Source organism: Ovis aries, chromosome 4 (genome assembly GCF_016772045.2).
Source record: "Ovis aries strain OAR_USU_Benz2616 breed Rambouillet chromosome 4, ARS-UI_Ramb_v3.0, whole genome shotgun sequence".
Lineage (NCBI taxonomy): Eukaryota > Metazoa > Chordata > Mammalia > Artiodactyla > Bovidae > Ovis > Ovis aries.
In genome coordinates this window covers 16387967-16413072 of record NC_056057.1, presented here as the reverse complement: position 1 = coordinate 16413072, position 25106 = coordinate 16387967, and the positions used below count along the sequence as shown (strand labels likewise).

The 25106-nt window shown below is 40.6% G+C and overlaps 1 protein-coding gene across 6 annotated transcripts in view; it reads right to left on the bottom strand.

Moving 5' to 3' along the window:
- Window positions 1-21477, bottom strand: part of MIOS (meiosis regulator for oocyte development) — a 39540-nt gene extending 18063 nt beyond the window's left edge. The window contains exons 1-7 of one of the 6 annotated variants that reach the window (XM_042248402.2): window positions 21434-21477; window positions 20373-20464; window positions 13088-14432; window positions 12671-12769; window positions 5710-5964; window positions 3392-3561; window positions 972-1037 (exon numbers count right to left, since the gene is read on the bottom strand). In XM_042248402.2, coding sequence (XP_042104336.1) covers window positions 972-1037; window positions 3392-3561; window positions 5710-5964; window positions 12671-12769; window positions 13088-14381 — 1884 coding nt within the window. In that variant the 5' untranslated portion in view covers window positions 14382-14432; window positions 20373-20464; window positions 21434-21477. Of the gene's footprint in view, window positions 1-971; window positions 1038-3391; window positions 3562-5709; window positions 5965-12670; window positions 12770-13087; window positions 14433-20372; window positions 20465-20947 lie in introns of all 6 variants that reach the window. The other 5 variants (XM_042248404.2, XM_042248399.2, XM_042248400.2 and 2 more) reach the window with 5 other exon arrangements.
- Between the last annotated feature and the right edge of the window lie 3629 nt (window positions 21478-25106).

Genomic DNA, 25106 nt, shown 5'->3' with positions numbered 1-25106 from the left:
TCGCTTCAGTCGTGTCTGACTCTGTGCGACTCCATAGATGGCAGCCCACCAGGCTCCCCCGTCCCTGGGATTCTCCAGGCAAGAACACTGGAGTGGCCATTTCCTTCTCCAATGCATGAAAGTGAAAAATGAAAGGGAAGTCACTCAGCCGTGTCCAACTCCTAGCAACCCCATGGACTGCAGCCTGCAAGGCTCCTCCGTCCATGGGATTTTCCAGGCAAGAGTACTGGAGTGGGGTGCCACTGCCTTCTCCGATTACTAGCTAGTTATGTACACTTCTCTCTCACTATCTACACAGCATATTCATGAGAAAGTATCAGTTGCTAAGTCCTATCTGACTCTTTGCAACCACATGGACTTTGGCTCGCCAGGCTGCTCTGTCCATGGGTTTTTCAGGCAAGAGTACTGGAGTGGGTTGCCAAACCCTCATGCACTACCTGTTTACTGTATTAGAAAATGAAGAAATTCTTTAATGTAGCATCACTAAGAGATGTTAAACTAAAAAGTTCAACATCTTTACCTACTGACTAATCTCACTCATCATGGCAGAAACAAACTATTAACTCAGACTCCCTTTTTTTTAATTGAAGTATAGTTGGTTTATATTGGTTTTAGTTTCAGTCATGAATCACTTTGCTCTTTTATATATACATATATGAATCACTTTGCTGTACATAAAATATATATACATATAGACAACATTCTTTTTCAGATTATTTTCCCTTACAGATATTACAAGACATTAAGTATAGTTTCCTGTGCTATACAGTAGGCTCTTTAAGTCAGCATTCCTAAATAAATACATTTAGGTATGATATATGTTTATGTCTCAATCTAAAAGAAATTACCTCATTTTTTAGAAGAATTTTTATATAAACCTCACAGACACATATTTAAACATAAATATTAGTTTTTAATCCACTGGCAGTAAATGGTAATCAATTTAAATATCAAATTAAATTAGTTGTTACCTGACTATCACTAAGGAATTTACAAGCAAATGCCACTCTGTCACGTACGGCAACCTTGTTTTCATACTGAAAAGAAAAGAAGCAAGGAGTTACTTTCAGGTGTTGTGAGTTTTAAATTTTTGCAGACTAGATATTTTATACCTAATATACAACTTGATTTCCAAATGTATTAATAAGTTATTGTGTATATACTGGCAGAGCCATGACTAAGATGCCTTTCTTAATGCAATGCTCAGAAAACTCAGTGCTAAGGTTATTCATACAAAGATGACCAATTTACTTTAAAAAAACTAAAACTAGTTCAGTCTTATATAACTTTAACATAAAACAAAAGCAGTGGTGTACAGTTTATCAAATTTAAGATGCCAATAATCCTTTCATCACTGAAATTTATTCTGGTGAAACTGAGGAAACCTTTCCTTGGCTTCTATGTTAATCAGCAAGTTTAGGAAATCTGTGACTTATCAGTAAATATAATAGCACATTTAGAAACATCAATACATCTTTCTCAACTCAAAGTTTTAAAACATACTCTAATAAGTAAACAGATACACTTTTGTGCCTATAGTAAAATACTGTCATATAGGTAGGTGGCTTGTAGCAAAACAAGAGGCATCATAATACATTCTTAAGTTTTTATATACTTATCAATATTGTAAAATACTATTTTGAAGTGTTTACCATAAATGCAGAAAGTACAATTAATTTTTTGTCAAGTAAAAATACAGTTTAAGGGTGGATAAAAGATCCTATTTCTACTGAAGTCAGTCCTTGAAGTATGGTTTTCCTCTTTAAACATAGGTTCATTTCAGTTGATACCTTAGTTGCGTTTTCTCAATTATAAAATATGGTTCTGCCCTAAAGAGGAGACAAACTAGACAGACAAATATTTGGTACAAACTAGATTTAACTCTTGAACTATGTTGCATGTGTTACTATTTTAATCTGGAGAGAGTTATAAATATTATGTGTCCCATCTTACAGATGAAAAAACTAAAACCTTGAAAAGTTACCTGACTAGCTTAGGTAACTGAGAGCAAGGACTCAGGCCTATATTTTCTGATTTCCCAATTCAAAACCTTTCACGAGATTACTGTAACTTACAATTTTTAAAAAAGAAAAATGATAGTTATTACTTACATATAAAGTTTACTTAGGTACACTTTCGACACAGTTTGGAAATATTAACTTCCTACTCAAGAAATTATGCCCCTTATTTAGGTGTAAGAAAAGAGGGTATTTTTAATAATCACTTAATTGGAAACACAGAAGTTTAATAATTAGACAATATACTTCTCTATCAATTTAAACTCTAAACAATCCACTTCTTTTTCTAGTCTTCATTATCCTCTACTTCCTAAAAATATTTTATTTTCTCAAGATACAACGTTTAAAGTCTTCTATTTAACAAAAAGAGTAGTAATCGTAAAAACAAGGCAAAAAACCCCCAACTTGCTCTTGGATATTGATATGAAAGTGGTTAAAAAAGTTCAATAGTAATTTGCTAAAAGTAAACAAAATACATAAACTAAATAACTGTCAAAAGGAACACCACCAACAACATTTATTAACATATTCATTAAGGTACCTCAATAAAATACATGTTTTTAGAAATTCTTATGACCTGACATTTAAATCAATTATCAATTCTGTATTTTTAAAAGTGCTACAATGGCCAAAAAAAACAGAAAAACGTTTCATATTTGACAGCTCTTCTCAGTGCTAGCAAGAAGCCCAATAAATGCCAATAAAGTTGTGGTAATAAGGTGAAGCTTAAAACCCAATAATAAAACTGATGAACAACACTCACTTCTTTCTTTTCCCATTTTGTGATAAAGAACCTATTTAGTGATGTGGTCGTGAGTGGTTAAAGCAGGAGAGAGAGGAAAGAAAAAACAGCAATGAAAAGACCAAACAGTGAAAAAATAAAAATAAAATAGTCCACTGTAAGTAGTGCAATCATTTATCTTCCAAACTGGAACATGTCTGCGTGTCTGCACAGGACAAACACTCAGACAAGATACTTGGACTTCCTGACCACCAGTGATCATGCACTGATTTACTTAACTAAAAAAAGAAAAAAAGAAAAAATAGTGTATGCACATTTAAAAGATTATATTTTAATATAAAATATATGTATCTGGAGTTGCAGAGTTCCAGAGCTCAGTTCCTCAGCTAAAGTATAAAATCTTAATCCTTCTATGTCTCTAAATTTTATTATTAAAACCACTAAAAAAAATCAAGCTCAGTTTGCTATCAATGAACTCCAAATTTTTAAGATACCTTGTTTTAAATAATATAAATTCATCAAAATGGAATGTTACTTTATGCAAGTGACATTTGCAAATTTTAACAAAGTTATATTGAAAACTCCTATCTTAAAAGAAGAGTCTCACGAAACAGAAGTCAGCTTAGCTTACCAATACTCCGTCGTAAGATCCTGCTTCACTTGTCAGAAATGCAAACATGACGCACAGATACGGGTTGTTTAACTGTAATCGTAAAGTGCTGCACATTTCCCTCCAAAGGGAGTTCTTCTCATCCGTGTAACCCGATAAAGCCATTGCTACCACATTAAGATTCAGATCGCCTGCGTATTAAAAAGAGCTAGCTGATCAAAGTAATCACAAGCTTAATGCTTCCTTCTTCGAGTTCTTCAACCATAAACAAATAAAGATCAGAGGGTGACTTTTAGCCCTCGGAAAAATAAACCCATTAGAATAAGGGTTCTGACACATGCTAGATAATCTGGCAAGAACCACAAGCAAAAACTTCCACTCTTATAAAATTTCTACCCATATTGCAAACCTTGGGCAGGACAAGCACATCTTTTAATTCTTGAATTCTCATTCCAGGCAGATTCCTACACCGTATGTTACTGCTTAAGGACCTAAAGGCAGAGTAGCAAAGCACACTGCCAACTTCATCAAGGTCTTTTATGTAGAGATGTTTCAAAGTGTTGATAGTAAATATTATTGTATCTCAGCACTACAATTTTCAAAATCATCTTGTTTTCCTATTTCTACATATATAATACCCATGCTTATGTATGTGTTTTATAAGCAAAGTACTAAAAGTCAATATTTCAGCATTCTTATTACATTATTATACTTTTAATTTTTCTCTGGCGAAATTAATGACCAGAATGACCACAGAATTGTATTTAGACATACTTGCAACAAAGTATTTGTTAACAATAGTTATTTAAACATTTGTTCTCAGTAGTTCATACGGGCTGCTGATGAGTGGCTAGGCTGGCAGTCAGTCCTATGACTGCCTAGCCATTTAACCTAAGTTTAGTTCCAAAAGAGAACATTAAATTCACTATTAACTTTTACTCTTAAGCGTTTTCTACGTTTATTATAGCAACTTTATTATGTTTCTTAATTCTAATCATTTACTTCTTTTCCAAATAAAACAGCATTTTCCACTGCATGTTCTATTAAGAACAGGCTATTAAGCCTGCTCCTCATTTCTAGAAACATTTTCCCCAAATTATTTTGTGCCTGCTTCCTGTGCTACAACCACCACAACCAAGGAGTATCGTCTTTGAATTCTGGTTAGAACAATCCCTCTCCAAACGGAAAGGACTATTTGATTCAGTAAAATTTTTTCTTCAATCCTCAACAAGATTATTCAAATCACTGAAGATACTTTTCCTCTATTGTTAAGACAGGTGTTTAACACCAAATTTTCCAGGTACAGATGACAAAAATTATAACGCTCTCAGGTCATAGTAGAATTATAATTAGAAATGGCTTTAAATATCAATTCTTTCTTCCATCACCGCATATCTTCTACTGCACTCTCAAACGGGACAGATTTATGTTAGAGTAAGTGAAGGAGAAGAGGCCAATCTGGGCAAAACATTCGCTTTTTCAACTTTTAGACTATATGCAAAATTAATATCGCAAATTTCAAGTGTTTTTCCTAAGGTAAAACAGAACTGTAATAGTTTTTAAATGGACCACCAAATCCTGAATACTCATACATAATTTAGCAAGGTGTATTAAAAATTGGTGTATTGAAATGAAATATTCCCAATAAGAAAAAAAACTGAATTCTTGGATTAAGATTCATTTCTCTGAGTTTTCTCTTGCAAAATGTCAGAGTGAAAATTGTATCACACTTACCTTTGTTTCTTCTTTTAAAAAAATATTAAATAGATATGATGTTCAAATAAGCAGACTCAAGCAGAAATACTTTTGCAAGATCAAAGTATGATTTTTTATAAGAATCTATATTAGTCTAACTAAAAGTGTCATTCAGTTTCCAAAAAGTCAACCAAAAACCATAACAAAAAGTAAAGTATAAACTAAAATACACTTAAATGTTTGCCATAAAAATGCTTGCGAACTAAAGTAGTTCTAGTCTCCAAGAAAAAATATCTTTAAATGTATGTGAACTACTGGGTTGGTCAAAATATATGTGAACATTGTATGGTTATGTTATGTTTCTACGTATGAACTTTCTGGCCAACTTATTATCTTGAAAGAAAAAACACTGAAATAACATTTGTATATTCTTTGTAATATTACAAAGACAATTAAGACATTTTATTTTTCATAAATGTAACCAAAAGTGATGGGCTAACATTTACTTTTATAGATACAGTTCTGTGCTAATTTTTCTTTCAAAAAAATTTACCAAAAATATTGATTAGAGTTTTAAAAATCATCAGCATTTTTTCTTTCACAGATTCAGTGAATGGCATGTATCTTAGTATATAACCCTATACCTTTTCCTGAAGACGCCCCTTCATTCAGGATCTGGATGGCGCGCCGAATGTCCAGGTTGAACAATGCCACAGCAGCTGCTCTCTCCCATTCGCCTTCTTGCACAAGGGAGTTCAAAAATGGGCCCACATCCACATCCGTCCCTTTCTTTATCCACCCACAAAGCTGTAAAGCTAGGATTCTCTCTTCATTTAAATTCTGAATATCGCTTTGCTTATCCAGCCCACTCCAATTATGTCTGCTGCTTTCCACCATTCCTAAAAAAAGAAACACCTTTATAATGTTTATTTTTTAAACATATTTGCCAAAGAAGTCAGTTTTATACAGAAATATTTCAACATTAGATTTTAAATATTCAACTTCTCAGCCACAATATTATGACAGACAGCATAAAGATAAAACATGCCACAAACAAAACACACTTTACATGTTGCTAAGTGCAACAGCTTCCTAAGTTACCAGGAAGAGCTACGGGAGTAACAGTCAATGCTGAGGGCCATGCTGAGTCACTGTTTCAGAGAAGCCTCCCTGATCATCGAATCTAAAATAGGGTGCCACTTGTTATTATCCAATTGACCACTGGTCCCTCCACTTCCTTTACACTGACACACGCTCTCATATTTTATTTATTTCTCAGCCTTAGCACTTCTCTTACTAGAACATAAGTTGCAAAAGGGCAGGCATCTTGCCTTTTATTTGAAAGGTATCCCAGTGCCTGAGAACCAACACTCACTCTCCCCCTCCTTCTGTCACTCTATGACTATATCCATCCATATGAAAGAGTGAGATAAAAACATCAAAGTACTTTGAAAGGTTAAGTGCAAAGCTAAAATACAATAGGCATGGTCTAAAGGTTTTCCCTGCCTTACTAAGCCAGGAGACTTTATATTCTCATTCTCTTTTCGTAAGGAATTGTTTTATAGAAAAGTTTGAAGATGAGTCATTTGTAAAATTGTGGAAACTTTAAAAATAGTTAAATAATTACACTTGAAATTCTTTATTTTTAATCTCACTGCTGGAAGTTTGCCAATTTAGATCAAGGAGTTAGAAAGAGACTTCTGAGAAAAGGTTTTCTTTGAGAGAACACCTGCCCATCAGAAAGGAATATGCTGCTCTCCTTGCAGCCACGAGGGAGGCTGGTGAAGACAAAGTCACTTATAGTTCGCAAAAGTGAGATTTTAAGAATTCTGAGAAAACTCTGAATAATTAAATACGGTTAATAAAACATGTTAAAAATTAAAGACGACTTTTTTCAGAACAACAAATCTGTTTATAGACAGTATGTAGTCTCTAAATTTCAGGTAGAACAAGCTGCAGATGTCCTGTAAGGTATTTACTTTCCTATCTCCTGTGCAAATGTTGGATTCAGGGCTAATAATATTATCTACTGATTTAAAAATACAACTTTAAACAGGGGAACAAAAACCAATTAACTTTTCAGACAACTCCTCTCGGTTTAATAATATTCTAGCTTCTTAAGAGTTTTTTATTTTCCAGGAACCGTGTCATGGAATAGAGACCAACATGTATGAATCCAAAGAATTCACTGCCAGGAGGTGGAAAAGTATTCTGTAAATGCATGGATACTGTGTCACATTATTTTGGCTACTGAGAGACATTCCCTCTGCTTAACAACTATGCTACAAGTAATTAAGGTTATCAAATAAGTAACGTGATATTGTGGCTTTTAAGTGCATAGTCATATCATGATTTTAACATGCATGAATTTTAAAATCTATGATTAATTAAAATCAATTTATACACACTGCATGTGTATTAAGTTGCTTCAGTGGTATCTGACTCCTTGCAACCCTATGGACTGTAGCTCATCAGGTTCCTTAGTCCTTGGGGATTCTCCAGGTAAGAATACTGGAGAGGGTTGCCATGCCCTCCCCTCTAGGGGATCTTCCCAATCCAGGGACTGAACCTGCATCTCTCATGTCTCCTGTTCTGGCAGACGGGTTCTTTACCACTAGCATCACCTGGTAAAGTGACAAGATTGTATCCCCAAAATTTGAGATTCAGTTCAGTTCAGTCACTCAGACGTGTCCAACTCTTTGCGATCCCATGAATCGCAGCATGCCAGGCCTCCCTGTCCATCACCAACTCCCGGAGTTCACTCAGACTCACGTCCATTGAGTCAGTGATGCCATCCAGCCATCTCATCCTCGGTCGTCACCTTCTCCTCCTGACCCCAATCCCTCCCAGCATCAGGGTCTTTTCCAATGAGTCAACTCTTCGCATGAGGTGGCCAAAGTACTGGAGTTTCAGCTTTAGCATCATTCCTTCCAAAGAAATCCCAGGGCTGATCTCCTTCAGAATGGACTGGTTGGATCTCCTTGCAGTCCAAGGGACTCTCAAGAGTCTTCTCTGACACCACAGTTCAAAAGCATCAGTTCTTCGGCACTCAGCTTTCTTCACAGTCCAACTCTCACATCCATACATGACCACTGGAAAAACCATAGCCTTGACTAGACGGACCTTAGTCGGCAAAGTAATGTCTCTGCTTTTGAATATGCTATCTAGGTTGGTCATAACTTTTCTTCCAAGGAGTAGGCGTCTTTTAATTTCATGGCTGCAGATTGCCCATATATAAATAACAAAATCATCATTTTATGATGGCTGTGAGGGAAATAAGTGAATTGGGTTCACTTAAACATTAAAAAACATTAAAATTTTTGTTTCAAATACTACATCAGGCAATCAAATACTATTTGTAGATATAAAATTTTGCATTTTTACATCTATATAATAAAAGAGCAGTAAAATAATCCAATGTTTATAAGAGCATTTTGTTCTCTAAAATCTAAATCCCAGATATTCTGCCCCTTAAAGCAATTCCTCTTAATAGGCATGCTTTCTAGATCAGTTTGCCTTTCAAGTATGAAAAATATTTTCATCCTGTTGGATGGAAAGCTGACCAACATTGTGTAATTTTCTGCCATCTTAAGAGGAAGGAATCATACCTACCGACAACACTGTACCCTGCTCCAGAAGTCGTACAAGGCCTTCCCTCAGGGCATGCATTCTCTTCCTGACTGAATTCTACACTGGATCCATCCTGTAAACTTGCCTCTGTTTCTTTGCTTCCTTATCTCCAGTGGTCCACACCTCCAAGATTTCACCCACTCCTATCGTGGACATACTCCACATGATTCTTCCTCCAAAAGAGCCACTTTCTAACCACAACCTCACAGCCTTCCAGCTTATAATCCCAATCTCACTATCATCCTTTGGCCACTCGTATTTACTTGTCAGTGTTCTGTCATCTTCCTCCCTCTCCAACTTAGACCCCAAGGACCAACAAATGAATCAACCTCTTGCCAGGACCCTTAATTCCCTTGCTCCACCGTCCTTTATTCTTTCTTCTGGTCAGACAACATTGCCCCACAGTCTTCCCATTTCTCAAGACAACTCTCTCCTCTTCTCTATTTCCACAACGTCCCTGCTCTTCTCAACAAGCAAGCCTACTATGTTGAGAAAATAGGAGCCATCAGGTGGAAAACACATCAGCTTCTGATCACTGAACATTAAACAACCTGCATAAACACCTGGGCTTCCGAGGTGGCACAGTGGCAAAGAACCCGCCTGCCAATGCAGCAGACAAAAGCGACGTGGGCTTGATCCTTGGGCTGGGAAGACCCCCTGGAGCAGGAAAGGGCAAGCCACTTCACTATTGTCGCGTGGAAAATTCCACAGGCAAAGGAGCCTGGTGAGTTACAGGCCAAGGTGTCACAAGGAATAGGATGCAACTGAGCACGCACATCCCTTTCCCCTTCCCTCTGCCTGCTACGGGGTAGGTGTGCACTCTCCTGTCTAAAGCCAAGCTTTCACCTATGTGTTGGTTCCCATTCCTAGGAATTTTGCTCTTCATGCTCTTTATTCTGCATCTTCCAACTGCTTTGTATGCATTGCTTCTCATCAGGATTTAAATATGCCTAAATCAATTCCATGCTAAAAACAAAACACAAAAGCTCCCCATGACCCCAAATTCGCCTGCTGCTATCACTGTGTATCTTCTTATCCTCCTTCATATAGTCAAATTTCTTTGAAGAATTAATTTAAATGAATGATCTCCTTTTCCCAATCTACATTTACCCATTGGACATCACTATCTAGCTATCTCAAATTTATCCCCAATAAACTCTTTTCTTGCTCTCAAACACATTCTTCCTGTGCTAGTCCTATCTAATTAACTGCTATTAGTATTATCCCAGTTGCCTTAGCATGCTTCCATTTTTCCTTCCCCTCCACCTTCTTCATCCAATTAATTAAATCTGTCCCACTCTCTCACCTACCCACGTTTCTCTAGCTCTTCTGCCACTAACTTCAGTAAGAATTCCATCATATCTTGCCTGATTATTATGGCTTCGGGAGTCCCTGCTATCAATCTTAATCCTCTCCAATCCATTCCACACACAGACTGACAGCTCTAACACACAAATCTCATCTTGCTACTGCTCTCTAAAATCTTTTCTTGGGTTCCCTTTGTTAGAGATGATAACAAATAATTCATATATTTATACATAATTTATCATCCCTTTATTAGGGATGTTAATTTCCCTAACCCCACGTCCTCAGCTGCCCCACTGCCTCCACTCTCTTCGGGTCCTCTCCCACGCTATCCCCTCTCCTCTGGGCTCACAGAATCTGCTGCTCCCTGTTTGAACCCTGTCTTTGCCTTTACCTCCTGCAAGAAACCACCACTAGTCCCTACAACCAGATTATGAATTCTTCTATCCACAATTGTCTGTTCTTCCTTGTATTATAACTAACTTTACTTGTCCATATTCTGAACTATATGGACAATATGAGTTTGAACTGCATGGGTCCACTTACACACAGAGTTTTCAATAAATATAATACCTGTATTTTCATTTTACAGCTCTCTAAATGTGGGGAAAAGTTAGTGTTTGATTAAAGATCACAATATGTGGAATCAAAAAAACTAGGCTTTCAGTACTAATTCTATCTAAACTGTTCTGGCTTCCTGTCCTTGAGTGAGTTACTTAGCAATTTCTTTGTTTTTGAGAAAGAAATATAAGTATGCAAATTTCTGACTGGAGGAGAGGGATCAGCGACCCTAACCACTCCCCCCACCTCCTCGTTCAAGGGTCAACTATAGACTGTAATCTTCCCAAGAGCAGGAATCCTATCTCATTCAGTCTCCATGACGAAACAGATTTAGCTATCCTGTTGATAGTTATGTCTTCAATTTTAGAATTCTTGGCATATAGTGAGCAAGTAATAAATATCTGCCAAATGAATAAACTTACCTTATATTACAGTTGAAAGAATTAAGTCAAGTAACAATGAGAAAGCAACCAGCATGATATCTAATTCATAATAGGCACTCACTATGTTATTATTTGTCACCAAAGTTAAAATTTAGCTGTGCACTCTATAAACTTGTGCATTAGGTTACTGTGGGCAAGATGGCTCCCACGTTGACTTACTATGTGCTGAATTATCAGAGGTACAATTAGGAAAAAAGAAAAGACTGAAACCTAAGGACTGCCATCTTTGACAGTCATTTCTCTACTTTTTATTTTGGGGTTGCAGAAACAAAAATACCTAAACCAATCCAAACCAAGCAAAAAGCCAAAAGTCCAGCAACGAGGTAATCTTTCCAACAGTAGTCTTAATCAAACAGTTTGGGTAAAGACTTCTCTTAACTCATGATACTCAGGTTTGTTTCTACTGCACCAAAAACATATAAAGATACTCCATTATTTCCCTGCGCTTTACACGTACTTGGCTGGCTTTTCCCTGAAATATATCAAAATACAGCAAAAAACAACAAACCTCACAATACTGAGAATGCCTGTGGTCTGACCTACTATATAGCTATACTTTTCATCAAGGTAACACAGTATCACTGACCTTTTACTTATATTAATAAAAATGGAAGTCTCTAATTAAACTCTTTCACTTTATTGTTTATAATAAAAATTACTTTTTTGGGTCAGACCTACTAAGAGAACACCAAAATGAAATAGATGAAATAAATAGTCTACTCAATCTTCAATAATGTGATCCAAAGTAATTTAAAAGTCCTTAAAAAAAAAAAAAATACAACCATTTAGTTGATATGCTCAAACTACTCATTAAAAAATAGCATTTTATTTTGTATTTTTTGGTATAGTATTCATGAAAGTCCTATTAAAAGAAAACAAGTTGGATTCATTACTTCTACTCCTATTTTCTGACTAAATCATAAGAACTACTTTTCTAGCAGCTTGACTCAAGACCAAATTTGACAGCTATCTAAAGCTAGATATCAAATGCTAGGCTGAGAAAACAACTATAATTGACAATTCAATTCCAATAAAGACAATAGGAACAACTGTTTAAAGAAGTCAGGGAACAAACAGTAAGCCTGGCTTTCTTGTCATACTTCCTTTAACTGTTAAACAGTCTATTAATTTCAATCCTACATTAATTCATACACTTTTCAATCATCAAGGACTGAAATAGCAAGGCACTTCAGGTAAGTCCATACTTCATGTCATAGTTATACAGGCCTTGCCATCAGACAGCTAAGTGGGAGGGTTTAGGCAGCAAAATAAAAAGGGGTCTCTTTCAATTAGGAATTTTTAAATTTATTTTTTAAAAAAGCAAATACTGTGATAAAATCTGAACTAACCACCAGGAAGAGCCTATAAATCCTCTAATGTAATATCTTTCAAAGTGAGTCTTCAAAAAAAAAATAGTGAATAAATTAATGAATAGATTCAGAAAAGTCAACTATCCCTTCAAAGAACCAAGACTCCCTCCAAAAAGAATTTTACATATATAAACAATTATGCATTTAACTCAATTCCCTAAAATATCCAGTCAGAAACAATGCAATAAAGAAAATATGGCCAGATATTACAGTATCCTGAGCTAAATATGGGGAAAAAATAAAGAGAACAAAAATTAAAAACATATTGCAAAAAATAAAAAACAGAATTTTCTTACCCAAAGATGATTTTACAATTGATTTAATTCCTGCATAAACCAATGATCCTTTGTTGCCTGGAGATTTCTGGTCCATATCTTCCGTATACTGCTTCATAAGTATTTAAATGCATAGGAAATACTAGTGATGAAGCATAATAAAGTATTTCAAAACTAAGTTTATTTTCATTTGGAGCCAATTTATAAAAGGCGTCAGTTCTACTCTTTTAGAGAGCTACTTTTCTTCCTCCTACTCAATCTGCAAGGCAGTATCTCAAGTTCAACAGTTTTAAACACTTTTACTTTGTGATTTTAGTATTATGTGACTTGTATTTGCTCACAAAATATTCAGCATGATATTTACAGACTGACCTTTCAACAAACTTCAAGAACATTTCTATTTGATTCATCTCACAGAACTCACCACACAAAGGATATAGTGCAGAGTGTACCAGAGTGACTTGAGCTGAGGATCCTCATTTCCAGCTAAAATATGATTTCTCCACACCTGCTCTGTATCAAGCCCATACCTTGATAAAGCCCGAAGGCGCATCTTTGTTGCTATATCTTTTTCTAGAGAATTATCATTTTCTTCTTCTGCACATTCATACAAATGACGACCACAAGCCCACATCAAAGATGTAATTGGGCTCCAGGCAAGAGAGATCCTTTCAAAAACAGTGAAGTCAGACATTGTCCGGTTAGGAGTTACAACTATCATTCGATTTTGACTCGTCGGATGCCAAGCAAAGGAAGCAATGTAATTGTCACAAGGTTGCACACTTCTTTCAATTATTGTGGGTTCAGTTTCATCACCAATGGGAGTGGGTGTGTGCTGCATATCATATAATCTAATAATATTACTATCCCTCGTTAAAGTGGCAAGCAGACCAGTTCTAGTTGGACACCAGGCTACTTTTGTTAAGGGCTTTGGTTGCTCAGTCAAAGTCAAAACTGGCTTCTCAAATTTCCTAAGATCCCATATTGCCACCTGACCTTCATAGAAGGAAGCAACACGATCATGGAAGTATGGGTCTACTGTCACGCCCTGAACAGCTTTCGTATTCACAAACATCTTCTGACTTGTATTCCGAAGATCAAAAATGGCCAGGTTACGATGCATACCAGCAAGCAGAAGTTTCTGGTCTCGTGGAAGCCAACAAAGAGAGAGACAAGCATCATTCTGTCCTAATTCGTATAGTGGTTTTGTTACTAATAATGACGTTTCAGTTTCACCTACTGAGAGTCTTACTTTCTCCATGGGAACTATATCAGGGGTGTATTTGCTGCAGATATCCCAAATCAGCACTGAAAAGTCAGCTCTATGTTTATCTAGACCAGCAGCAAGCCAGTTACTGTCCAGTGGATTCCACGCAAGGGTATTGCATTGCCGTGCGTGCTTTGGAACAAATTCTTTTCCTATCAAATCTCTGAACTTTGAGTTATGATCTTGACCAAGACTTGTCAGTACCACTCGACCATTTGCTTGTCCAACTGCTAGGAGACATTCAGGATCATAACTGAGATACCAGGCAACACATTTCATGTACGGGGTTTCTGAATTTATTGATAGTAATGTAGCTGCAGAGTCTTCAGACAAACGTAGAGATCCAGCTTTGAGTTCTGAATTCACAGTAGATTCCACATGGTAAAGACTAAGTTCGGAGTCACATACAACAAATCTATCAACCTGGTGTGGTGCCCACAATATATCAGGTTTGGTACCGCTCATGTTTATTGATGATCTCAGAGAGTCCAGTTAGGTCCATTCAGTGAAAATCTGCTGAAAAATAAAAAGTTTTAAAATGTTAATGAAATATAATTCTAAGCTGGATTTAGAAAGTCAGGAAATTTTCTACTAGAAATTTCTATTGAATTCAAGACAGTATTTATTAATAAAAAGAGAAAAAGAAGGACTTCTTTCAGTTAAGTTGAGCTGGTAGGAATCTGAGAACTTCATTCTGGCTTTATTTCCCATGATCAATTATCTTAATTGCACTATTAACAGTACCTTCAATTTAGTACCTTCAATCAGGGTTGAAATAATTTCAGGTGGTGAGTAAATTAATAAGTATCATCCCTTTGAAGGGGATAAAACATTAAAGGGTTACTGTACCTAAGTAATCATGTATCTAGGTAATAAAGTTGCACTATCCAAAGAACCTTCTGCAATGATAGAAATGTTCTCTGAACTATCATATGGTAACTATTAGCCACACCGACTACTGAACACTAGAAAATACGGCAGTGCAAATTTAAAATTTTATTTAAATTAATTTTAATATAAATAGCCACATGAGGCCACCATAACAGACAATGCAGATTTGAAGTAAAACCCACGAGTCTCCTCAAATTTCAATGGTAAGAAGCAGGAATGTACTCAGTTTTAGTCCTAGCTCTGACATATACTATACAGCTAGTACAGTATAGGCTCAAAAAAGGTCTTTTGTGTTTGGGGGTCCTTTTGTTTTCTCATCTATACAGCTTAAGGATTGGTTTAAGACTGCTGCTGCTGCTGCTAAGGCGCCTGAGTCGTGTCTGACTCTTTGGGACCTCATAGACGGCAGCCCACCAGGCTCCCTCATCCCTGGGATTCTCCAGGCAAGAACACTGGAGTGGGCTGCCATTTCCTTCTCCAATGCATGAAAGTGAAAAGCGAAAGTGAAGTCGCTCAGTCGTGTCTTAACTCTTAGCGACCCATGGACTGCAGCCTACCAGGCTCCTCTGTCCATGGGATTTTCCAGGCAAGAGTACTGGAGTGGGGCGCCATTGAGACTAGTGTTTTCCAAACTTCTGTTATTCATCTACCACCTGTGCCCTTTTTAATGTTTTTCCTTAAACTGACTCATTCTTAAAATCTGAAAATCAATTTTGCTTTCATCATAAGGTCCATGAATCATGAGTATGACATGTCAAATATATTTTCCTAACATACATTGAATTAATATGTAACTATTAAAAATGCAATTGGGTTACCTGAAATCATCCTGCTTATGACCAGTAGGATACACTGCACACTGCAAAACTGAATGAGCAATAGAGGCTTTTTTAATTTTCAATTTTATAACCTTTGAATAGGTATTGAAACAGGACTTTTGAAAAGGTTAACTATTCTAGTAGAAGTTTAAGCACATTTAAGCAGTAGAAATAGTTATGCTAAAAATGGTTAGTTTAAAAATACAAGATGCTTACAAAAATGCAAACTTTTGTTTTTCACTGAGTCTGGCTAGAGGTAGTTCAGTTCAGTTCAGTCACTCAGTCGTGTCCAACTCTTTGCAACCCCATGAATCACAGCACGCCAGGCCTCCCTGTCCCTCACCAACTCCCGGAGTTCCCTCAAACTCACAACCATCGAGTCGGTGATGCCATCCAGCCATCTCATCCTCTGTTGTCCCCTTTTCCTCCTGCCCCCAATCCCTCCCAGCATCAGAGTCTTTTCCAATGAGTCAACTCTTCACATGAGGTGGCCAAAGTACTGGAGTTTCAACTTTAGCATCATTCCTTCCAAAGAGGTAAGAGGTAAGGCTAGAGGTAAGTACGGATTAAAAAATGAACAAAGATACTCATAATTTTCATGGCGACTGGTATCTGTACACCCATGCTGTCAGTTCTTAAGGCGCGAAGTCAGGGTTCATTAATTTATGTCCTGTACTGGATGCAGAGCCTGGCACAGACTCCTAATAAAGATAGTCTAAATAAATTCAGCTCAAACATTCTTAACTTTTTGATCTTGCAAAAGTTTCAGTCAGCAATTACCAGTCTAGAATTTCAACAGACTCACAAAATTTAGATGACTGGGACAAGCCTTTAAGAATTCTAACACTGCCTTATTTCCTTCCTTAACAGGTCTGAAGCCCAAGATCGGTCACTTCAATTATCTTCTTACTAGCAGCCTCACCTTCATTTCCCTGCCCCTCCGGGTTTGCCTCCCCCGACGCTAACTCAACTGAATTATTCACTGTCTTCTTTCCTGCACCCAGGCTGCCGAGTGTCAGGACTCTGCATACTGACTCCATAAAAAAATAACAGACATGTCTGGCCTGTGGTGCTGTCTCAGCAATTCTTTCATTCATCTTCCTACTCTGGCCTTTATGAAATTCATCATTATATTATATCAAAGTGATCTTAATAAAACACAAACTTATCCAGGTTATCCAACTCCTGCTTAAAACCCTCTCATGGTCTCCAATTGCTTCTTCGTACAGACTTCCACCTCTTCAATATAACCTATAACACCCTAAACGCTTTGGCCTATCTACTGCTCCAGCCTCCATGTACCCCACTTGTCTCCCTGCTAACTGAGTTCTAGCTTCCTAGGAGGTGACCCTCCACCCCCACCGCCACACCTGTGCAAAAGTCGTTTCTTCTTCTGCCTCGAGCAGTCTCCCCTCCCTTCTTGGCCAAGTTAAAACCTGCTCAGCCTGAAATCAACCACCCTCTATGCCCTCCCGAATCTAAAGCAGGTTACTTAGATATACACCCTCATCGAATCATACTCCTCCCTTCTAAATCACCCTCTCCATCTCTCCCACTAGTGTTACTTCCCTGGTGGCTCAGACGGTAAAGCCTGTTGCTTACGATGCAGGAGACCTGGGTTTGATCCCTGGGTCGGGAAGATCTTCTAGAGAAGGAAAGGCAACCCACTCCAGTACTCCTGCCTGGAAAATCCCATGGATGGAGAAGCTTGGTGGAGCACAGTCCATGGGGTCACAAAGAGTCGGACACGACTGGGCAACTTCACTTTCTATCTCTCCTACTAGATTATAAACTCCCTGAGAGTATGGAAAGTATCTTCTGCTCTCCATATGAACCTCCAGTACCCAGCAGAGTATGAGGCACGTAGTAGAGACTTAGTAACTACTTGTTAAATAAATGCATGTTAAATGCTCCCTCTGACACTTCTCACACTGCTTTCTCCAAGTTGTACCAATCTCCCCACGCTTGCACCCCTGCCCTTTCTAGTAGGCGTTGGCTCCAGCCAAAAACTAAGTGGTCACTGTCATAATTGGTTCACCTGTTGGGTAAGGGCCCACAGCAAGCAGCTCTGAGAAGACCGCTCTAATACACTGGCTTTCATTTATTCTATAGATATTTACTGGGCCTCTCCTACGTTCTAGACACTGTTCTAAATGCTGGGAACACAGCAGTTAACAGGGACAGATATTTTAGCAACCAGATATCCATCTTGGCAGAGAAGGCAATGGCACCCCACTCCAGTACCCCTGCCTGGAAAATCCCATGGATGGAGGAGCCTGGTGGGCTACAGTCCATGGGGTCACTGAGGGTCGGACACAACTGAGCGACTTCACTTTCACTTTTCACTTTCATCCATTGGAGAAGGAAATGGCAACCCACTCCAGTGTTCTTGCCTGGAGAATCCCAGGGATGGGGGAGCCTGGTGGGCTGCCATCTCTGGGGTCGCACAGAGTTGGACACGACTGAAATGACTTAGCAGCAGCAGTATCCATCTTGGCTGCTATGGACTGAACTGTGTCCTCCCAAAATTTGTATGTTGAAGCCCCAACTCCACATGACTGTCTTGGAGACAAGAGTCTTTAAGGAGGTAATTAAGCTTAAGGCTAAACAAAGTGATAAAGTGAAGCCCTGATCTGACAGAACTGGTGTCCTTAAAAGAAGACGAAGAGATACCAAAGCTCTCTCCCCAATATGAGTACATGGGGAGAAGGCAGCTGTCTGGAATTATAGGTTTCACCAGAATCAAACCATCCTGGCACCCAAATTTGAGACTTACAGCATCCACAACTGTAAGAAAACAAATTTACATAGTTTAAGTCAACAAGTCTATATGGCATTTTTTTAACCAGTTGTGGGTGGCACTAGTGGTAAAGAATCTGACTGCCAAGGCAGGAAACATAAGAGACACGGGTTTGATCTCTGGGTGGGGAAGATCCCCTGGAGGAGGGCATGGCAACCCACTCCAGTAGTCTTGCCTGGAGAATCCCCATGGACAGAGGAGTCTGGCAGGTTACTGTTTATAGGGTCGCAGCTGCTGCTGCTGCTAAGTCACTTCAGTCGTGTCCGACTCTGCGTGACCCCATAGACGGCAGTCCACCAGGCCCCCCCGTCCCTGGGATTCTCCAGGCAAGAACACTGGAGTGGGCTGCCATTTCCTTCTCCTATTCATGAGAGTGAAAAGTAAAAGTGAAGTCGCCCAGTTGTGTCAGACTCTTAGCGACCCCATGGACTGTAGCCCACCAGGCTCTGCCATCTATGGGATTTTCCAGGCAAGAGTGCTGGAGTGGGGTGCCATTGCCTTCCCCATAGGGTCGCAGAGTCAGACACAATTGAAGGGACTTAGTGTGTTCGCACACACACATACGCACAAGCTAACTAACACACTAGTATAATAAAGCCTGTATCCTTGTGCTGAAGTTATGTCCAATCTTACAGACCATTTAAAAATTTAAAAAGAAGAAAAGGCACCTTGTGTAACAGGAAGTAGCTAAGAAAAACATAAAGAAGGAACAGATACTGCCAAATAAGGCTTCATTCATACTCATGCCCTTATAAAGAGAGGAAACCTCTCAACTGCAGGTATCCTAAGATCTGGCCCATCTTCCTATCTCGCTGAAAGACAAATACTAAAATAAGCACATTTATCATATAGGCTTCCATCCCATAGCTGTACTCTTTGCATAAATGATCTATGGTAAGAAAACGTGGTGCCACATGGCAAAATCCAACTTAAAAAAAAAAAACAAAAAAAACCAGAATGTGTTACTATAATTTAAAAAACTATTTAATTTACATGACTCACAATTAAGAATCATCTGTAATTCTTCTCGTATGATGTATATATTTATATTACCATCCACAAATCTGACTACAGTAATTCATACAGAATCAGAATTCATACAGAATTTGAGAGTTGAGTCTAGCAAACCCTGCTTAATTCACACAGGCGTAGAGAGGACCAGATGTTTTCACTCTTTCCCAGCACCTCCCTACTCCCATCCTAGATTACTGCACAGAGAAAGGATCAACTCATGTGCAGACCCCCCCGACACCCACCCAGCTTATTCAGAACATATCAAGAATTTCAAGACCATGGCAGAAGGGCACCATACCAAGTGCCAGGCCTTCTAAAGATGGGTGAAACTGGCCCTGAATACATATACATCTATACCCTCAAAAAACATAGCTGACCCTTGAACAACCAGGCAGTTAGGTCACTAACCCTCCAGCACAGTCCACATGTAGCTGGTCCTGTGTACACGTCCTTTCTCTGTGTCTGTGGTTCCACAACCTCGAATTCAACCAACTGTCGACCCTGTAGCACTGTGGTATTTACCACTGAAAGAAACCCGCGTATAAGTGGACCTATGCAGCTCAAACCCCTGCCGTCAAAGAGCCAACTGTTTTTCTTTTCAGTCCAACATACAATATAGACAGATTCTGGCTCCTGAACAAAGACCACCAGGAATATGGTGAAGAGCAGAATATCTCCAGCCCCTTACTAGCTTGACCCTAAGTACCTTAAAACGCCAAGACTATAAAACAGAGATAGAACATCTCCTATCTCCATCACACAGAGTAGTGACAATCAAATTAAACGAGTTCTTTGCATTGAAAATATGTCAGGATCACTACGATTCCCTTAAACAGCCCTGGAAATTAACGCTTTCAAATGCTGGAGACACCAAGACACTGGGGGCAGAGGGGTGGAGCTTGCCATAATTACAGCTTACATTTAGATCCTCACCTTCAAGTATAACAAGGGCTCACTTCCCAGTAATGGCTTCTGAGTAAAGGAAAGCCATGTTGATGATTCTGTGTTCCTCACCAGATGCTCATCTGTAACAGCATGGTCCAACAGAAGCACAGTGTTAGCCATATAACTTAAACTTTTCCAACAGTCACATTGAAAAATAAAAAGAAATCAATCAAATCGAATTTAACAATATATTTAACCCGACATATCAAAAATATTATCCTTTCACCATGAATGAGACATCTACTTTTCTTCTGGTACCAAGTCTCAGGAATCCAATGTGTATTTTACACTTTCAGCACATCTCAACCCTGTATGGCTAGTGGACAGTGAAGACCTATATAATATTAAGTGTACAGGGTATCCAACCACCCTTTACATCTTGTTGTTCCCTTTTCTACTTGTCTCAGCACGACAAGTAATAACAGCAGCAGTTTCAGGAAATTTCTACTATCACCATTTTCAAGGAGATGTTCTGCATAACCCCAAATTTCCATTAAAATATAGCTATAAAAAAGACTGCAAAGGCAGTCACTTTCTAAGTGATTTAGGAAGGCTCGTGGCACCTGTGAGAAGCTTTATCCTCTCACGGAATTTTCACGACTCCGTACAGGCAGCGAACAGCGCCACCCGGGTGACAGGCCCTTAAAGTATTCATCAGTACAAGGAGAGCAGGGCTGGTAGCAGAGCCGGGGGAGGCAGGAATCTGCGGGCGGCTCCCAGGCTCCAGACACTGGCTGCGTCTCTCGTCCACGGCGAGGACGCGGTTCCGCACAAACCCGGCGCCGCGGAGGCTGCAGCGCGGACCCAGCTCCGGGAGGAGGAAGCCGCGCGCCGCGGGCCGCTCGCAGCTCCGAGGCCGGGCCCGCCGCGGTTATCCTGCAGCGCGGAACGCGACTCCCCGCGTCTCGGCTCGGAGGAGGCCCCTCCGAGTCCGCACTCGCCGGGGCTTTTCTACTGGGCTTTCCCGAGCGACTCGAGACCGTCCCAGCGACCCCGAGCCCTGGACTCGAGCCTCCCGGAGCCAAGAGCGGATCCCGGGCCGCACTCACCGACCTGGGAGGCAGCGCGCCCGTCGTACTGCCGCTTCCGGCCTAGTCACCGCCCCTCCCGCCGGGGGAGTCCACACACGGGCAAGATGGCGGCCGCGGCGGCGCGGCCAGTAACCTGGCTACCCGGCCAACCTGGCTACCCGGCTGGAGTCCACTTCCCGCCCACCCAGCCTCGTGGACGCGCGGACGCGCCTCGGCCTCGGAAGGGGAGTTCCCAACTGCGAGCCCCGCCCCCGGCGATCCCGGCAGTCGCCCCGCCCTGGGGCGTGGTCACTGCGCCGGAGCTCCGGGTGACCTGCAGGCCCCGCCTGCTGTCTGAGCGCTGCTGTCCACCTCCGCAGGCCCCGCCCCCTGAGCGCGCGGGCTGGGTCCCGCGCACTTGGATCCAGACCGCTTCACTGAGTTGTTTCAGGTTTCAACCGCTTTAGACGTTTTAGCTTATTTGCTGCTGCTGCAAATCAGTCGTGTCCAATTCTGTGCGACCCCATAGACGGCAGCCCACCAGGCTCCCCCGTCCCTGGGATTCTCCAGGCAAGAACACTGGAGTGGGTTGCCATTTCCTTCTCCAATGGATGAAAGTGAAAAGTGAAAGTGAAGTCGCTCAGTCGTGTCTGACTCTTCGCGACCTCATGGACTGTAGCCTACTAGGCTCTGTCCATGGGATTTTCCAGGCAAGAGCACTGGAGTGGGTTGCCTTTTCCTTCTCCTTAGCTTAATCAGTCTAAATTTCCATTAAAAATTTATTTGCGGGCCATCGATGTAGCAGAAAATCCAGGGTACTTGGTTCACAATTTATTCAGTCATTTACTCCACAAAGACGTCCTGAGTGCCTACTATGTACTCGCTGTAATGCTGGGGACACTGGACTGAGCAATAAAGACGTGTGTTTCTGTGTGTCAGAAATGTTTCCTGGAGGACTGCTGGGCTGAGACAAGAAGGATGGGGAGATGCTAGGAAAGGGAACAGGGCAGAGGGGTTGGAAGAGAAGAGCCTTCTAGAGCAGAGGAAGAGAAAGTGCAGGGTCAGGAGGGCACATATCAGTGGGGAAACAGTGGGAAGTGGGGACAGATTAAAATGATGTATTAGCGTTGGGAAACCAGCTAAGTGAGTCCGGCTGGACTTTTCCCTAAAGGCATTGGTACAGTCATGGAACGTTTTAAATGAGGAGAGTGGTGTAGTCAACTTTTACGGGAGAGAAGGGGAAGGAATAAGGTAAGTATCCAAGTAGGAGATGATGGTTACCCATACTACCAGCGGTAGGGAGGGTGCTGATGGAGAGAAGTGTATGGCCTGGGGAACATATAGAGGTTGGGGTGATTATGGGAGTGAGGGAGAAAGACGGTTCTAGGTTTCTGGCTCCCATAGTTGAATGAATGATGCTGCCACAGGTGTTACAAAGCTGACACGGAGACTTTCTTCAGATGTCCCGCCATCTTTGCTTGTCTGTTCCTAGTTAAAAGGATGTGATTTGGGGCTTGTGGTGATTGATATAAACAGCATACTGAGCTTAGTCCTAATAATCTTCAAGGCAGATAATCTGGGTAAGAGGAAGTCTGCGGCAAGTGTTGCCTGTGGAGGTCTGAGGCTCCCTTTCACTCCTGCTGTTGCAGAAGTGGAGGCTAAAGAAAATGCTGAGCACTGAGGTGAGACACCACCGGATTCATCACTTCGAACACTATCTTGCCATTCTTGTCAATGGTGTTGGTCCTGGCTCCAAATCCCCACCCTCAGATCAATACAAGTTCCCTCCTTCTTCACTCCTACCACACCAAGCTGAGGGGAACATCTCCCCACACACTCAGGAGGAGACCTTGTTTCCTACTTCCGAAAGGAAATTAAAACTGTTAAGAATTCCCACAGCTTTCATTCACTCCCATTTTTACCTCCTTATAGAAGGCAGTGGCACCCCGCTCCAGTACTGTTGCCTGGAAAATCCCATGGACGGAGGAGCCTGGTAGGCTGCAGTCTATGAGGTTGCTAAGAGTCGGACACGACTGAGTGACTTCACTTTCACTTCTCACTTTCATGCATTGGAGAAGGAAATGGCAACCCACTCCAGTGTTCTTGCCTGGAGAATCTCAGAGATGGGGGAGCCTGGTGGGCTGCCGTCTACGGACACGACTGAAGTGACTTAGCAACAGCAGCTGACATACAGGAAAAGGAAGGGCCCTATATGCTGTTACTCCTGGGACCTTACACCATCAATTGTCTCCTTCCCCATGTGTCTTCAACATCCTCATTTCTACTGCTTCTTTACCATCAGCGTACAGTAGAGTCACTCCCACTTTTCTCCTCCAAGGAGAGGACCGTACTCACTCTCTAACCCCACATCCTCCTGTTTCCCCTGAATTCAGCCCACTCAGGCTTTCATGCCCACCATCCCATAACTCACCATCCCAGCACTAACTCAATGGACGTGAATATGAGCAAACTCTGGGAGATGGTGGAAGACAGAGGAGCTTCGCCTGTTGCAGTCCACAGCGTCTCAAAGAGTCGGACATGACTTAGCGACTGAACAACAATAACAGCAATTTTGTAAAAATGGCTCTTTACTTGCCCATTGCTGTCATCCTCTTCTGGAATATATGTTCCACACCGTTAGGTTTTTTTCTGTTAAACCACCACCGACACGTATCAGCAAGGCACTTGGTGATCCAGTCAGGATTTCGGCTAGGCACGGCTTTATCAAAAAAGACTCACAGAGTTAGAGAATGAACTTAGGGTTACCGGAGGAGAAGGGGGAGAGGGAGAGTTAGGGAGGGAGGTTAGGATTGACATGTACACACTGCCATATTTAAAATAGAGAAGAGTCAGACACGTCTTATCAACTGAACAACCACCACTACCATCAACTAGGACCTACTGTATAGCATCAAGAACACTGCTCAATATTATGAAACAACCTAAATAAACAAAGAATTTGAAAAAGAACGGATTACATGCATCAGTTCAGTTCAGTCACTCAGTCGTGTCCGACTCTTCGCAACCCCATGAACTGCAGCATGCCAGGCCTCCCTGTCCATCACCAACTCCCGGAGTTTACTAAAACTAATGTCCATTGAGTCAGTGATGCCATCCAACCATCTCATCCTCTGTTGTCCCCTTCTCCTCCCACCCTCAATCTTTCCCAGCATCAGGGTCTTTTCAAATGAGTCAGTTCTTCACATCAGGTGGCCGAAGTATTGAGTTTCAGCTTCAGCATCAGTCCTTCCAACACCCAGGACTGATCTCCTTTAGGATGGACTGGTTGGATCTCCTTGCAGTCCAAGGGACTCTCAAGAGTCTTCTCCAACATCACAGTTCAAAAGTATCAATTCTTTGGCACTCAGCTTTCTTTATAGTCCAACTCTCACATCCATACATGACTACTGAAAAACCAAAGCTTTGACCAGACACACCTTTGTTGGCAAAGTAATGTCTGCTTTTTAATATGCTGTCTGCTGCTACTGCTGCTAAGTCACTTCAGTCGTGTCCGACTCTGTGCAACCCCATAGAGGGCAGCCAACCAGGCTCTCCCGTCCCTGGGATTCTCCAGGCAAGAACACTGGAGTGGGTTGCCATTTCCTTCTCCAATGCATGAAAGTGAAAAGTGAAAGTGAAGTCGCTCAGTTGTGTCTGACTCTTTGCGATCCGATGGACTGCAGCCTACCAAGCTCCTCTATCCATGTGATTT